Genomic DNA, 16,559 nt, shown 5'->3' with positions numbered 1-16,559 from the left:
AAGCCAAATAAAATGTCAGGACTCATCGCAAGAGCAGTGCATCTAGATATAGATCTGCTGAGGTTTTAGAATGCATTCCTAGGATCCATGTAGTTTTGGAGGCAAGTTTGATCATCTGAACACATTATTCAGCAGTTGAAATATTAAAATACACAGAAAAAATAGCGCTCACAAAATGCCATCAAGGTAAGTAAGAGCCGACACTGAAGATGATGAATGTAAGGACTAGCAAGTAAACCTACAATATGCAATTGGATATTACAAATACGGTGAGGACCAATTGCACATGGACGCTTGGAATCGTCCATCAGAAATAGCTGCCTCCAATATAGTCTCAAATAAATTAAACAATTACACATGGCAATCATGCTGGACAGAGGATGTAAAGATTTGAATGGTGTTCATCTCTCCAATATTTCAAAGCAGGCATTAGATAATCAAAGGAAATGGGTTATTGCCTCTGTTAAAGGTGTGGAGAGCAGGATCTCAAAGTATGGAAATTAAAATTCCCCTGTTGTTACCACGGCCAATAAATAATTTTAATCCTTTGAATAAATGAGGATTGTCTCCCTGCGTTAGTGAGTGGAAGAATTTCACGCAGGTACTTTAATCCTTGAGCTGCAATTATTTCACGGTACAAAAGAGCATCCGCTGGAAATGTCTTGGGTAGATTTTCATCTGTACCACAAAGGCGGGAATTACTGCAGGGAGGAAAATTAGTCGGGGAAATAAATAATGTAAGTGATGATGAAGGGTCGAGTGGTCTTTAATCAGCCTTGAGTTTTGAGTTCGTGTATAAGGCTACAGGAGCAGTGCAGCAAAGAGCAACATTAACTCGCACACGTTACATGTGTACTGAATGCTTCGGCCACTTTCTTACCGGTAGACCGTGCTGGACCATACTGGCTTACTCTCACCTCTGATTGCCGACCAGGGAGTGTTGCTTCATCGGTTAGGGACATGCTGCTCTGAATGCTCCAGCACCCTGAACACGGGATCAGCCTGTGAATGCTTACTTTTTATAATCCCAGTTTAAAATAAGTATGATTGCTTGGACCATGCTTAGCTGATCTGCCATTCAATTAGATCATGGCTGATCGAGATAGAGTCATAGAGGTCTACAGTACAGAAAAAGGCCCTTTGGCCCATGGAGTCTGCGCCGGTCAAACAAATAACTATTCTAATCCCATTTTTCAGCACAAGGCCCATAGCCTTGTATGCCATGGCATTGCATGTGCACATCCAAATACTTCTTAAGTGTTATGAGGGTATCTGCCTCTACCACCCTTTCAGGCAGTGAGTTCCAGATTCCCACCACCTGTTGGGTGAAAAAATTCTTCCTCACATTCCCTCTAAACCTCCTGCTCCTTACCTTAAATCTATGCCCCCTGGTTATTGATCCCTCCACCAAGGGGAAAAGTTCCTTCCTGTCTACCCTATCTTTGCCCCTCAATTTTATACACCTCAATCATGTACCCCCTCAATCTCCTCTGCTCCAGGGAAAATAACCCCAGACTATCCAATCTCTCCTCATAACTAAAACTCTCCAGCCCAGGCAACATCCTGGTAAATCTCCTCTGCACTCTCTCTAGTGCAATCACATCCTTCCTAGAATGCGGATTCCAGAACTGCAAGCAATACTCTAGCTGTGGCCTAATCAACGTTTTATACAGTTCCAGCTTGGCCTCCCTGCTCTTATATTCTATGCCTCAGCTAATAAAGGCAAGTATCCCATATGCCCTCTTAACCATCTTATCTACCTATCCCACTACCTTAAGGGACTAGTGGACATGCACACCAAGGTCCCTCTGATCCTCGGTACTTCCCAGGGTCCTACCATTCATCGTGTATTCCCATGCCTTGTTTGTCCTGTCCAGGTGCATCATTTCACACTTATCCGGATTAAATTCCATTTGCCACTGATCAGCCCATCTGACCAGCCCATCTATATCCTCCTGTAATCTAAGGCTATCCTCCTCACTATTCACCACCCCACCAATTTTCGTGTCATCTTCAAACTTACTGATCAACCCTCCTACGTTCAAGCCTAAGTCATTTATATATACCACAAACAGCAAGGGACCTAACACCGATTCCTGTGGAACCCCACTGGACACAGGCATCCAGTCACAAAAACACCTCTCGACCATCACCCTCTGCTTCCTGCCACTCAGCCAATTCTGGATCCAATTTGCCAAATTGCCTTGGATCCCATGGGCTCTTACCTTCATTATCAGTTTCCCATGTGGGACCTTATCCAAAGCCTTGCTGAAGTCCAAGGAGAGTACGTCAAATGCATTGCCCTCATCTACACACCTAGTCACCTCTTCGAAAAATTCAATCAAATTGGTCAGACATGACCTCCCCTTAACAAAACCATGCTGACTGTCCTTGATTAATCCCTGCCTCTCCAAGTATAGATTAATTCTGTCCCTCAGAATTGCTTCCAATAGATTCCCCACCACTGAGGTTAGACTGACTGGCCCGTAGTTCCCTGGTTTATCCCTTCCTCCCTTCTTGAATAACGGTACAACATTGGCTGTTCTCTAGTCCTCTGGCACCTCTCCTGTAGCCAGAGAGGTATTGAAAATTATTGCCAGCGCCCCTGCTATCTCCTCCCTTGCCTCACTCAACAGCCTGGGTTACATTTCATCCAGGCCTGAAATTTATCTACTTTTAAGCCTGCCAGACCACTTAGAACCTCCTCCCTTTCTATGCTAATTTCTTTAATTCTATCACATTCCTTCTGCCTGATTTCCATACCCACGTTGTCCCTCTCACTTGTGAACACCGACACAAAGTATTCATTTAGAACCCTACCTATGTTTTCCATCTCCACACACAAATTACCACTATGGTCCTTAATGGGCCCTACTCTTTCTCTAGTTATCCTCTTACTCTTAATGTACTTGTAAAATAACTTTGGATTTTCCTTTATTTTGCCTGCCAATGTTTTTTCATACCCCCTTTTTGTTCTCCTAATTTCCTTTTTAAGTTCCCCCCTACACAATCTACACTCTTCTAGGGCTTCTGCTGTTTTGAGCCCTCGGTATCTGCCATAAACCTCCCTTTTTCTCTATATCCAATCCTATATATCCCTCGACATCCAGGGCTCCCTGGATTTGTTGGTCCCACCCTTTGTCTTTACTGGAATATGTTGGCCTGCACTCTCCCTATTTCCTTCTTGAGTGAGACCCACTGCTCTGATGCAGATTTACCTAAAAGTAGCTGTTCCCAGTCCACTCTGGCCAAATCTTAGATCTTAACTCAATCCTTCTGCCTTGGTTCCACATCCCTTAATACCCTTGCCCAACAAAAATCCATCAATCTCGGTTTTGAAATTTTCAATTGAAACCCTGTCTCATGAGCTTTTTGGAGGCAGAGAGTTCCAGATTTCCACTCCCCTTTGTGGTGAAATGTTTGCCAATGTCACCTCTGAGTGGTATATCAGTGGGCAGGTTAGTAGTGTGTTGGTGTTGCTTGGTGGTACCAATAATGACTCTATTATTTTACTGACAATTGTGTTGGGGGGGGGGGGGGGGGGGGGGGGGGGGGGTGGGGTGCGAGGTGTGCAGGGTGTGGTGAAGGGTGACGAATGGGACGGTAATTGGATTAGATACATCCTGCTCTTGTGGATAAGAAATACCTGGGCAATTTTTCACATCACCATGTAGTTGTCAGCGTTGTAGCTGGTTTACACTGAAACTGGTCATCATTTCTGTAAAGGTTTTTGAGTGCTTGGGTGATGTCACTAAGGATCTGGAATGCACTGCCTGAGAGTGTGGTGGAGGCAGATTCAACCGTGGCTTTTGAAATGGAATTACAATTGTATGAAGAGAAAAAAAATTGCAGTGCTACAGGTTAAAGGCAGGGGAGTGAGACTAGCCAAGTAGGTCTTTCAGAGAGCTGACATGGATACGATGGGCCAAATGGCCTCAATCTGTTCTGTACCACTTTATGATTCTAAAAGTGGTTGGCCCTTTAAATTTTTTTGTGCAACTGTGCAGACACGGTAATTTAAAGGGGCCACATGGCCTCACATCTTAGAGAGAACATTAAGATTTAAATTGGCTAAGATAATCTAGTTGCAATTTTGAAAATCCGGCCTGTTGGCTCTGTTTCTCTCCACAGATGCTGACTGATCTGTTGAGCATTTCCAGCATTTTCCATTTTTATTTCAGATTTCTGCTTTTGTAGTACTTTTTCTTTTGTATTACAAATGCATGCTGTTCCCAGAAAGTAGATGCAAAACTGAAACCAACCCTACAGGTGAAAGCTCCATCAGACACGTTTGTCTGGATGTGGTCACTTCTGCCAACTGCTTCATTCCAACCACGTCCTCTTATTCAGGTAGAAACATCTATCCATTAGCCTGAGACAAGCTGCTGTCTGCTCTGCCCGTGTTAACCAAAGATACAGTCATGAATGTTTTAACTTTGAACAGGTTGTTGGGAAAGGAATGCACATTGATGCATAGGAATGATCTACAGGAATACGCACAGGCTGAATAGAGGCATCTAAAAGTAGCATTGATCGGTGTGTTAGAGATCTAATCAAAACACTGCTGTACGTATAGTATCCTGGAGTGTCTTTATCTTGGGTGCCACTGCAGCGCCCATAGTAAGAACCTTCAATTTTAACTTGAACTCATGGGTTGCTTTTAGAGTAGATCATTCATTAATGGCCCAAATTACCTTTATAGTTTTTTCCACATCTCCGTTACACAAGGACACTAGTGGTGTGCTAAAAGGTTTCCAGACAGGATCAAGAGTATTCTTTATAACCTGCAAAACAAATGAGAAAATGGTCAGCAACACAACAGGCAACATTCCTCCAGGCCCACTTAGACTTGTTCCCTGAGGACTCTGTTCAGTCAGAGCAGCAGTTCCCAAGCTCTGCTATGAGAGAACGCGTGACCAAAATAAAACCCATTCAAAGCTATCTTCTGAGTTACCTTGATGGTTCACTGAATTAAGCCTGGGCACAACTGAGTCATTTGTATCACAGATGTCCAAAGCTTGAGCCTTGGTCCATGCTAAGTTAACTGACTTCAGCATGGGTGATGGACTGGACCACACTGGATTAAAAGAAAAAAATTAACCCTGGCTCCAGTTTCTGATTGCTGTCCAGCATTCCCTCCTGGAATTGATATATGCAAGCAAATACTGAGTGACATAATTGGGCTTGGCAGCAATGGCCCTGGAGTCCAATAGCCAGCCAGCGTCATCCCTTCAAGGCTCGCATCAAATCAATTGCCGTGAATAATGGTCACTTGGGTAATAAATTGTAAGGCGTCTGACACCTGTAAAACCAGCAGCTAGTTAACAACTTCAGTAGGAGGGGTGGAGAGGAAATTGGTGAACGAATCAGATTTTGTATTGTTAGCAGCAACAAAATTGTACTTATCAAAGAGGAAAAGGAGATTGTGGTGCAGCAGAAAGAAAACTGTCCCTCTGTCAGGTTTGGTTTTGGTACCAGTCCAGAACATTGCCTCAATTATAAATCAGTTTTGGACCGGTTTCAACTCAGTTGCCAGCACACAAAGTGCAACTGTAAACAAAGAAACTAAGAGCAGGAGTAGGCCATTCAGCCCTTCGAGCCTGCTCCGCCATTCAGTATGATCATGGCTGATCCTCTAACTCAACGCCATATTCCTGCTTTCTCTCCATACCCTTTGATGCCCCTAATATACAAAAAACTATCAATTTTTTTCCTGAATATACTCAGTGACCCGGCCTCCAGAGCCTTCTGTGGTAGAGTATTCCACAGGCTGACCACCCTCTCAGTGAAGAAATTTTTCCTCATCTCAGTCCTAAATGGCCTGCCCCGTATCCTGAGACTGTGGCTCAATCCATGCCAGTATATTACCCCGATCCCATGTGCTTTAATTTTGCGCACTGGCCTCTTATATGGGACCTTATCAAAAGCCTTCTTGAAATCCAAATACACCACATCCACTGGTTCTCCCTTATCTATTCTACTAGTTACATCCTCAAAAAGCTCCAGTAGATTAGTTAAGCATGATTTCCCTTTCATAAACCCATGCTGACTTTGTCTAATCCCGTTAATGCTTTCCAAGTGTTCTGTTACCACGTCTTTTATAATAGACTGTAGCATTTTCCCCACTACTGATGTTAGGCTAACTGGTCTGTAATTCTCTGTTTTGGCAAACTCACACTTCCACTGACAAAAGCATAGCAGGCCAAAAGATGTTGGAAATGGGAGGGTCATGTTAATGCAGAGAATAAACAGTCTTTCAGACACTGCCTTGAATTTCACACTCCCCCACCGGTGGGTTTTTAGGTGGGGGGAGAGCATGAAATAGCATGAATGGGCTTCCCACCCACCCCAATTTCCCAGCAATTTTACGCTGGTGCGGGCGAGGCCTCGGACCCACCCTTGTCCAATTAAGGCGCTTAAGTGACCTCAGTTTTTAGGCTGACGGGATGATTTCCTGGATATGGGGGACGCCCGAAAATGATCCGGTTTAGGCCTTTGGGTGGGGGCTCTATCAAAAGCCCCCTTCTAACTTCAGGTGCCCCCTCACTTAAGACCCGGTGGCCACTGGACCTCCCTCCCCCACCTAGCCTTTCCCTTGACACCCCAATCCCCACCACCCCAGGCATTCCCTACTCTCCCCACACTGAGATCCCGAAAACTCTCATTTCCGTGCGCTCCCAGGACTTAAGCACCGTGGACTTCATGAACTTCCATTTCTGTCCACTTGGGCTTCTGTCACGGCAGGGACTAGAGAGCTGTCGGCCAATTGGAGCGTGAAATGGCTGCGAGGTGGGCAGTGTTGGTGGGGAAATATGCTGGCCATTGCTTGGAAAAGCTCTGTGTTGTACGTCACCCAGACATAGTGGGGATAGAAATTTGGCTTGGGCAGAAGTTCTAAACAGGCAATGTCACATGGGCTGCCTGTTAAATACCATGGCTGACATTCAGTGCTAGTGAATTCAATGGAACTGAATAGGAAATGTGGATTATAACAGTTGTGCAATGTGATACCACCCATTCTGTGCTAATGCCTGACTCAAATTTCTATCCCATATTGCCTTGGGCACCATGAGAAAATGGTCCATTCCTCATCTTGAAAAGTCTTGTGAAACAAGTAAGTTTTTCAGCGAAAACGTATTTAACGGAAACGGAAATGAATTGGATTCAGAAATGAACTCTCTGGTTACTATTCAAAGTAAAAATCTCTTAAAAAGGTCCCTCTTGATCTCAGCTTTTCCTTGGCTTAAAGAATGGGTCAACCTGGGCCAAGTACTTGCTCTCTTGCCAACAAGACTAATGAGGCCAATTTTTTTTCCCTCAAAGTGGAATATTCCATCTAAATGCTTTGACTGAAATTTGGTGCAACGTTCCTGCCCTCTACCATTGAGGACACGGAGGAGTCCAAAGTTTCAAAGAGTCCACTAAACAGGTCCAAGTAAGCAGCTGTATAGTTGTCCACCTGGCTCTGTTTATCAGGACCTAAACCTTCACAATGGAACACCTGATTGAGTAATTTTCAGATTTCAGGTTCTAGTGTCACGGTGATGTTCTTTTGCCTTCCAGGACTGTATGAACATGATGGGCCAAATGGTCTCCTTCTGTGCCATAATGACTCAAGGATCCTGGTTTGAATCAGGCCTAGACAGGGGAGAGAAGAATTTTCTCTGCTTACTGATTATGAGGTTCTTGTAGAGAATTGCTTGGTCATCTCAATGTCTTGTGAGTGATCATCTACCACAATTCAGAACAGACAAAATGGACAATTTCATTCAGTGCAATGGCTGGGGTGGAAATTTAAAACATGCACAATGGTTAGGGTTGCTCTCTTGAGGTAGGAGTAGTGGAGGGAGCTTTACCCTGCATCTAACTCCTGCTACCCAAAGCCTGGTAGTGATGACACTAACATGGAGTGTCAAAACTGGGAACAATTTTCCATTTATCAGCATCATCTTCCAAAGCACAGATAATCAGTCCCTCTAAAGATTCACATTAAATTAGTGACAGTAATTTAAATTTTAGCAACATCCATAAAAACCTAGTTGATCTGTTTTATCCTCCAATGTAAGACATATGCTGAAGGCTGAAGGGAAGGGAGACATGATGTGTAGCAAGAGAGAAAACATCTGTTTATTGATCTTTCCCCATCATAAATATGATTTTAGATATTTACTTCAAATGATTTGGCGAAGCAATGAGTATAAAAATAAATTTGCAGTAAAACTAGAAATGTCTTATTTGACCTTTACAGCAGAGCTGGGAGACAATGAAGTGATTCATATGCAATAAAATCTTTCCATGCAAGCTGTGATTTTAAAAGGCATTTGATATCGTATGTGTCTGACGTGACACATTTTCTAACCAGGTACTCTTGTAATTGTCATATTTAAAAATATACAACCATTCATTATTGCCTTCTTAACATGGGTTATTTGGCAGCAGTGCACGATGCTTGTTTTTGCCCTGGTTAATAGAATTGTGTGTGTTTGCTGTGGATGAGCCTCAAAATGACTAGTGTAGTGCCTCGCTCAGTAAAAGCTGGAGAATTCATTTGAAGAAGCATATGGCCCAGTGAACAAAGTTAGGAAGGTCTCAGCTTAATTTTGGTCTGTCTAGGATCAGCTGAACTCAGTCAAGCCTCTATGGTGTGGGCACTATGATTAGCCTCAGTGTCCTACTTGAGAGAGGGGGTTTCAATAGGAAAATCAGCAAGTGGAGGCAAAATTTCCTGTGTTTATGCATCCCAGAGGCACTTCTAACTAGGATGTAAAGCAAACACCTATCGTAAAAGACCAAGGAAAGTTGGATGCTAGTTGGATATACTATGGCCACAATTTTCCAGCTCCTTCCCCCCCCACCCCCCTGCAGCGGGCTCCCCCATGGCGGGGCCAGCAAGCCATTGAAATCTCCATTCACATTGGCGGGACCGGAAGATCCCGCCGGGGTGAGGGGGCCGGAAAATTCCAACCTGCATCTAAATTTCCTTGCTCTTTTACACCCACTGTTGATCCCTGTACCTCTGAATACATCTCGGCTCATTATAATGGCTCTGCCACCAGGCTAAAGAGCCATGCCCACACATTTCCCGCAATTGCGCTAGTTCAAAACAGGTGTAAAATTACACCCTGAATTTTAGGGAGGAAAATAAAGAAGTTTCCTGGTGCTTTCTGGCAATGTTTAAGCAATTTTGCTCTATATTTTCTATTTCTTTGAATGCATTTTCCTGCAATCAGTGTAAGTCACATTAAAAATCGAAAAGCTTCCATGTTTTTAAACATGCTATATCCAATGTGAATGGGTGATGGTTATAGGTGGCTTGAAACTTTTAATTCATTTCCTTCCTTAAAGAAGGGATACCGGGTCAGGTCCGCTGAGGTGGGAGATTTCCTGGCTCTGCAACCTGACCTTTAGAAATGTCCACCTGCAGGTTGGGGGGCATGTGGCTTAAGGAGTTGAGATAGCCAACCCTAGAAGTGGAGAGTGTTTAGAGGCAGGCCCAGTGCAGGTTGCATGTAAAAAGCGCCCCATCGGAGTTGTCAGTCCTGGTGAACACAGCACATCTAGAGCCTTGGAGGAAAGGTTGTGGAGTGGTCAGGTGAGCGTCAAAGCTGTAAATGTTGTTCAACTGTTAGATTATCCATGAATGGATGGCCCATCATGCGCTTTCCCTATGGAAGAATTATCACTGATGCTTCCTAAAGTGTGCTGAACTAAACCACTGAGTGGATTCTCAAGACACAGCCATGCCAGTGGCATTGCCTTGCCACAATTGCTTGATGCAGATAATATACATTGATTTAGTAAGCTGGCTAGACTCAGTGGATGAATGAACAACATTGCCATGCTCATTATCCCATCCACTTGCCCTATTGCCACTTGTCTCTCTGGATGTGCCCACACTGTGGACCCTTGACCAGGTTCCTCACATTTGCACAGTGTAATAGCATAACAGTCTGAATATGATGGAGTAAGCCAGCAGGGCTGTCGGTTGTCCTTGAGCACAGTATGGAGTGACAGCTGCAACATACAAGGCACCAAGCGTATGTGTGGAGCCATTCTCTCGACCACACCATTACGAGTATTCATAGATGAGATGATGCAAATGGTTAGTGCCTGTAAACACACAGAAGTGAATTAGAGCAATGTATTTTGAGTTGCTCATGGCCCTTCTCGCTGTACATTTTAATTAATTAATTTATTAATTCATAGAAGGTCACATAGACCAGGGGCATGGGATGGGGCCAGCTGCCCCATGTTTTTCCAACCGGGACCTGGAGATCTTGGAGGACAAGGTGCAAAGGAGAAGGGACATCATTTACCCAACTGGCCATCGAAAACTGCCTGCCACAAGCAAGAAGGCATAGTGCAGACTGGGGCAGTGGTGAGTGCCGCCTGCTACCATAGAAGACTGTGGAGCTAGTGCCGCAAAAGGTTCAGCGGCTTTTTGCATTCTGGCAAGGTGAGTAGTTTGGCTCATAGACACAGAGATCCAAGGGAAGGGTCACATATGCATGCTGCAGATAAAATGTGAGACATGGCACATACAATCCTCAATGCTGAAGCAGAGGAATGTGTAAGCAGTTCATTTAGCTGCATACAAAACTGATGTGAATAGGCAGCATGATGCACAGATGCATTGAAGAGCAATATCTCTGCATGCGCTATATATGACGGTGACATAAAGTCATGTTGTGTTTGCAGAACTAAAGGACAGACAGCACAAGAGAGATGGCCCACTCCCACTGGGAGTGGGAGACCCCACCTGAGGACCATGTACACTGTGGAGCAAACAGGGGGAGTGTTGCCAGGGTGCCAGAGCTGCTGGCTGTTGGTGATGGTGAATGTCCAGTGCCATGTGATAAAGGAGGTGTTGAGATTGCCTTGGCGCATGGTGGTAATGGTGGAGGTGGATGAACACAATGGGATGTTGGCATGGGAAGGAGTGCAATGATGGAGTTGAGTCATGTGGGCAGTGTGAGCATGGTTAAGGCAATGCCGTGCATCAGCACGTGCTTTCATTATGAGAAGGGCTATTCCTAAATATGTAATTTTGTGTTTCATACAGGTCCCAGCTCTGCTGGCCCTCCCACCCTGCCCCCAGCACCCCTACCCCACCCTACACACCATCCTCTGGCTCCATTTCATCCTTTGTACATGAAGAGCAGGAAGAGATGTCCGAAGATGCAGAATCACATCATAATAGCACACACCCCGCCAAGTCAGATACAGGCACATCAGACAATGTAGCACGCGTTTGGGATCAGTGGCAAAGGGTGAAAGTCACTGCACCAGAGTGCAGGAGGAAGTACCAGAGTCAGAGGCATCTGTGCACATTCCCCTTTGGAGAAGGGTGGAAAGTCACGATGGTGCGCCAGTGGGCAGGAACGTGGAGCCTCAGGAATCAGCTTTTGGGCACATCATTTGTCCAATCAGGAGCAGATGTGTAGGCATCTGGCAGAGTTCTCTGAGGCAGTGGTGGCACTTGGGCTGCGAATGGAGGAGTCCATCGCCATCATGAGCTCCATATTATCGTTGGGCCTCAACTGCATGAGTTCTGACCATGAGAGAATGGCCAATCTCATAAAGAGACACATGCAGCAACATTCGGAGTGGGTGCATGAGCAGTGTCTCAGCCAGGAAAGGGTGCAAGCCTCACTCAATAGCCTGGAGCAATCCATTCAAAATATGAGCACTGGCATCCATGGAATACATGAGGGGCTGCGTACCCTTAAGAGAGCGGTCACACTATTGGTCCAGCGGTTGCTGAAATGGACGACTGCTGCGCACCAGCAGCCAGCCCCATCAACCCCACTTGAAGGTCAACCCAGGGCTGTGGAGGTAATCGAGGAGGGTGAAGATGCCTTGAGCTCCTCAGCGCCCTCATCCTCCACCTCCTACCTGGCCCCTCCGCCACAGCCCTCATTTGCTCCACATGTGTCAGTGGCTGTCTAAGCAGAGATGCAGAAGCTGCAATCTGAAGGAGGTCCCCAACAGGTGACTGTACAATGAGGCCAGCTACCACACTCATCATTGCCCTTTAGGCAGATCAGTGAGCAGCCTGCTTTCACTTCCTCAGAGGCAACACAGGGAGGCACTTCACAGGAGTGTGTGCGAGCGCAGGGTGCTATATCGCCTAGACCACTAATGGGTTCACCGTGCATAATGTATTCATATTGTATATATTATGTTTGAGCACTTGTTCAACATATTTCTTCTCACTACTATACGCTCTATTTGTGCGTGTACAATAGAGAAGTCAAAAGGAATGACAAAAATGTGAGTTAGCTTCTTATCAGTAATATTGGGGCCAGCATCCTGAGTTGCATCTCACCAGGAACAATGATGTGGCCTGATTGGTGAGGCATATGAAAGCTTCTTCCTCCTCTGTTACATCACATAAGAGTTCAGATGTCAAAGAGTCGGCCACTAAGATGCTCTCTGTATCTTTCAGTTTCCATCTAAGTGTACCTTTAATGGAAGCTTAATGACCCTATTCCATGATCAGATGCTGATCAGCAAGTGCATCTGAAGCATGAATGCCCAGTGCTAGACATTCATCCACCCTGTAGGATTGTACTTTGGCCTTGGTGTGGGCCATGTATTGTTCAGTTAATATAGGTCATCTGCTATCGCCAGTATAGTAGCTGCATTGTCATTTCCAGTATCACAGGATGTGGTTTGTGTGGTTTGCTAAGGTAAATGTAAGCCCGGTTTAACCAGGACCATTGACTGGAATGGATGTAGCAGAAGTTATTTCAATGATCTGTAATTGCGCAATTTTCTAATCATCATGTGCGAGATGCCATATCTGCATGAACGATGCAGCATACACTCATGTCAGCGTGTATAGGGTTTTACGGCTTCATTTGTGTCATTAGCTGCATTGTGGGCACGGCAGGATGATGGTCCATTTGGCGGCATGGGTGCACCATTCACAGCTAATGGAATTCATGTAAGGGACTTATTACCATGTGTGTTTGAAAGATGTTTACAACCATGATGGCAAGGGCAGCTGCAGTTTGAATGTGACAGAATCTAACTCATTGATGTTGCTTCGCTCCCTTGTGAGGTTTGGTCAGTCCTTTGAGAGACTATGGCGTCAAGGTACAAGGATCTTTATGTGGAGGTAGGTCACCGGGGACTGTCTAATGACATTTGTTACTTTGGAGGAGCTTATGAAAATCTATTCTGGACAAGGACCCATTTGGCAAGGACCCCCTCTTATACAGAATGCTCTAGATGCATGTCCTTGCCTCCCGGCTACTCTGCCATTAGCGAGTTCATCATCCTCATCTGTTTCTGACTGGCCTTAATGCACACAGGCTCCCTCCTCCTCCTCTTCCATTTTCCTCATCTTCTTCCTCCTGATGGGTTGGGGCTCTGCCCATGGCCTCATCCTCATCAAGTTGGAGACCCCTCCACTGCGCAATGTTGTGCAGGCTGCAGCATACAACAACTATTCTTGAAATCTTTGCTGGGAATATTGGGGAACTCCACCTAAGCGACTGAGCATCAGAATCTCATCTTTGAAATGACAATGGTCTGCCCAATGGTGCTCCTGGTGATGTCATAGCTGCTACTGCAGTTTTGCTCTGCCTCAGATTGTGGGTGCCTAAAGGGGGTCATTAGCCAAGTTCTTAGGGGATAGACCTTGTCCTCTAGGAGCCTTCGCCACATCTGGGTGGGTGGATGAAACAGATTGGGGAGCTGCAAATTCCTTAGTATGAAGGAGTCATGCCAACTGCCCAGGAAGCTTGCACATACTTGAATAAACACTTTATTCTGGTCACAAGCCAGCTGCACATTGATGGAGTGAAACAACTTGCAGTTCATGAAGGTATCTGCATGCTGAGTTGGGGCCTTGATTGCAACATGAATAAAGTCACCTGAGGGAAGCCTGCAATTTGGGCAAAGACTGCGGCTCCCTGAGTCTGATACTCAAAATCCATGGGGAAACTAATGTACTCCCTTACATGAGCAAACAAGATCACTTCCTTAATGCATCTGTGTGTTGCTGACTGGGATATACCAGCCAGGTCCCCTGCTGATGCCTGGAAAAAGCCTGAGGCATAGGAGTTCAGTGTGGCGGTTACCTTCACAGCCACTGACAGAGAATCACAGAATCACAGAGCGCAGAAGAGGCCCTTTGGCTCATTGAGTCTGCACCGACACGAGAAACATCTGACCTACCTACCTAATCCCATTTACCAGCACTTGGCCCATAGGCTTGAATGTTATGACGTGCCAAGTGCTCATCCAGGTACTTTTTAAAGGATGTGAGGCAACCCGCCTCCACCACCCTCCCAGGCAGCGCATTCCAGACCATCACCACCCTTTGGGTAAATAAGTTTTTCCTCACATCCCCCCTAAACCTCCTACCCCTCACCTTGAGGTTATGTCTCCTCGTGACTGACCCTTCAACTAAGGGGAACTACTGCTCCCTATCCACCCTGTCCATGCCCCTCATAATCTTGTACACCTCAATCAGGTCACCCCTCAGTCTTCTCTGCTCCAGCGAAAACAACCCAAGTCTATCCAACCTCTCTTCATAACTTAAATGTTTCATCCCGGGCAACATCCTGGTGAATCTCCTCTGCACCCCCTTCAGTGCAATCACATCCTTCCTATAATGTGGTGACCAGAACTGCACACAGTACTCCAGCTGTGGCCTCACCAAGGGTCTATACAACTCCAGCATGACCTCTCTACTTTTGTAATCTATGCCTCGATTGATAAAGGCAAGTGTCCCATATGCCTTTTTCACCACCCAACTAACATGCCCCTCCGCCTTCAGAGATCTATGGATGCACACGACAAGGTCCCTTTGTTCCTCAGAACTTCCTAGTGTCATGCTGTTCCTTGAATACTTCCGTGTCAAATTACTCCTTCCAAAGTGTATCACCTCACACGTTTCAAGGTTAAATTCCATCTGCCACTTATCTGCCCATTTGACCATCCCTTCTATATCTTCCTGTAGCCCAAGACACTTAACCTCACTGTCAACCACCCGGCCAATCTTTGTGTCATCCGCAAACTTACTAATCCTCCCCCCAACATAGTCATCTATGTTGTTTATATAAATGACGAATAATAAGGGACCCAGCACAGATCACTGTGGTACACCCACTGGACACTGGCTTCCAGTCACTAAAGCATCCTTCTGTCATCACCCTCTGCCTCCTACAACTAAGCTAATTTTGAATCCACCTCATCAAATTACCCTGTATCCCATGTGCATTTGCCTTCTTTATAAGTCTCCCATGTGGGACCTTGTCAAAGGCTTTGCTGAAATCCATATAACTACATCAACTGTGCTACCCTCATCTACACACCTGGTCACCTCCTCAAAAAATTCAATCAAATTTGTTAGACATGACCTCCCTCTGACAAAGCCATGCTGACTATCCCTGATCAAACCTTGCGTCTCCAAGTGAAGATAGATTCTCTCCTTCAGAATTTTCTCCAATAGTTTCCCTACCACTGACGTGAGACTCACTGGCCTGTAGTTCCCTGGCTTCTCTCTACAACCCTTCTTAAATAGCGGAACCACATTAGAATGGGGATCGATAGATTGTAGTTCCAATTGCTGTAGCACCAGGTGACAAATGTCTGTCACACCATCACGCTTCAACCTGAGCCTCCTTCGACATTGGTTTTCCATCATGTTGAGGTATGATGTCCTCAGTCTGCACACGTTCCCACAGAGTAGAACCTGGTTGTCCTACCTCTCCTCCTCCTTCCTGGTGCTCAAGCCGCTACCTCTTCCTCATGACCTTCGGCCTTCCCTCTGGGCACCAGGTGCTCTCTTTAACTGGTTTCTACTGCCTCTATGTGAGAGGGTGCCCTGCCCACCCTCTGTGCTTCTTTGAACAAAGCGCAATGCACACTTCTGAAGCACTAATTTCTTCCTTGTGTTGTGGGGAATTTTCAGTCAGGGAACATGGTTCCTTAGCTGTGTCGTGGTCCCCCCGACATTAGCTAGACGAAAAGGTATGTAGGGACAACTCCTTGGTGTTGGTGCTCAGACTCCTGCTGCTCGTAAGCCAACCTGGGTCAGTCGAGAACAAAAGGCTGAGCGAGTTGATAATGTAAATCTGTGTAAGATGGGGACAGACGCTAACGTGGGTTGTATGTGTATTTTGTGTGTTTAAAATAATCAGAATTATCTGGGCATTGTGAACACCCATAACCTTGTTACGGGAGGGCAGTTAAAGAGAGATGGATGTCTGTAAGTAGACAACAGTAGACTATCAATATTTATCGGAGTTCACCTCCGATCGTTAACAGGCTATCAATACTTATCAGAGTTTACCTCCGGCTGCATTGTAACATGAACTTGACGGTGTACAATCGTTAATATGAAATGGGAAGCAATCTCCACGTATTGTTTACTATCTCTGCTGTATTGTTAGCCTTAGCAATAAATGAACCTGTCTTACTATAAAAACTGGATACATGCTTGTATTCGTTAGATGTGACTCTGGTGCAGTCCACATCTCTCATTGCAACGATAATAAAATCAACTGTGTCTTCACCTCCAGCGAGGGTCTCGTGGCTTTCTC

General features: G+C 45.5%; 1 protein-coding gene across 2 annotated transcripts in view; it reads right to left on the bottom strand.

Moving 5' to 3' along the window:
• Positions 1–16,559, bottom strand: part of cpne2 (copine II) — a 269,036-nt gene that overhangs the window by 184,689 nt on the left and 67,788 nt on the right. For both annotated transcript variants that reach the window (XM_078544157.1, XM_078544158.1), the window contains exon 7: positions 4,695–4,784. In XM_078544157.1, the coding sequence (XP_078400283.1) occupies positions 4,695–4,784 (90 nt within the window). The remainder of the gene's footprint in view (positions 1–4,694; positions 4,785–16,559) is intronic.

Source organism: Cetorhinus maximus, chromosome 6 (genome assembly GCF_964194155.1).
Source record: "Cetorhinus maximus chromosome 6, sCetMax3.hap1.1, whole genome shotgun sequence".
In the NCBI taxonomy this organism is placed as follows: domain Eukaryota; kingdom Metazoa; phylum Chordata; class Chondrichthyes; order Lamniformes; family Cetorhinidae; genus Cetorhinus; species Cetorhinus maximus.
This window is presented reverse-complemented; position numbering and strand designations above follow the sequence as displayed.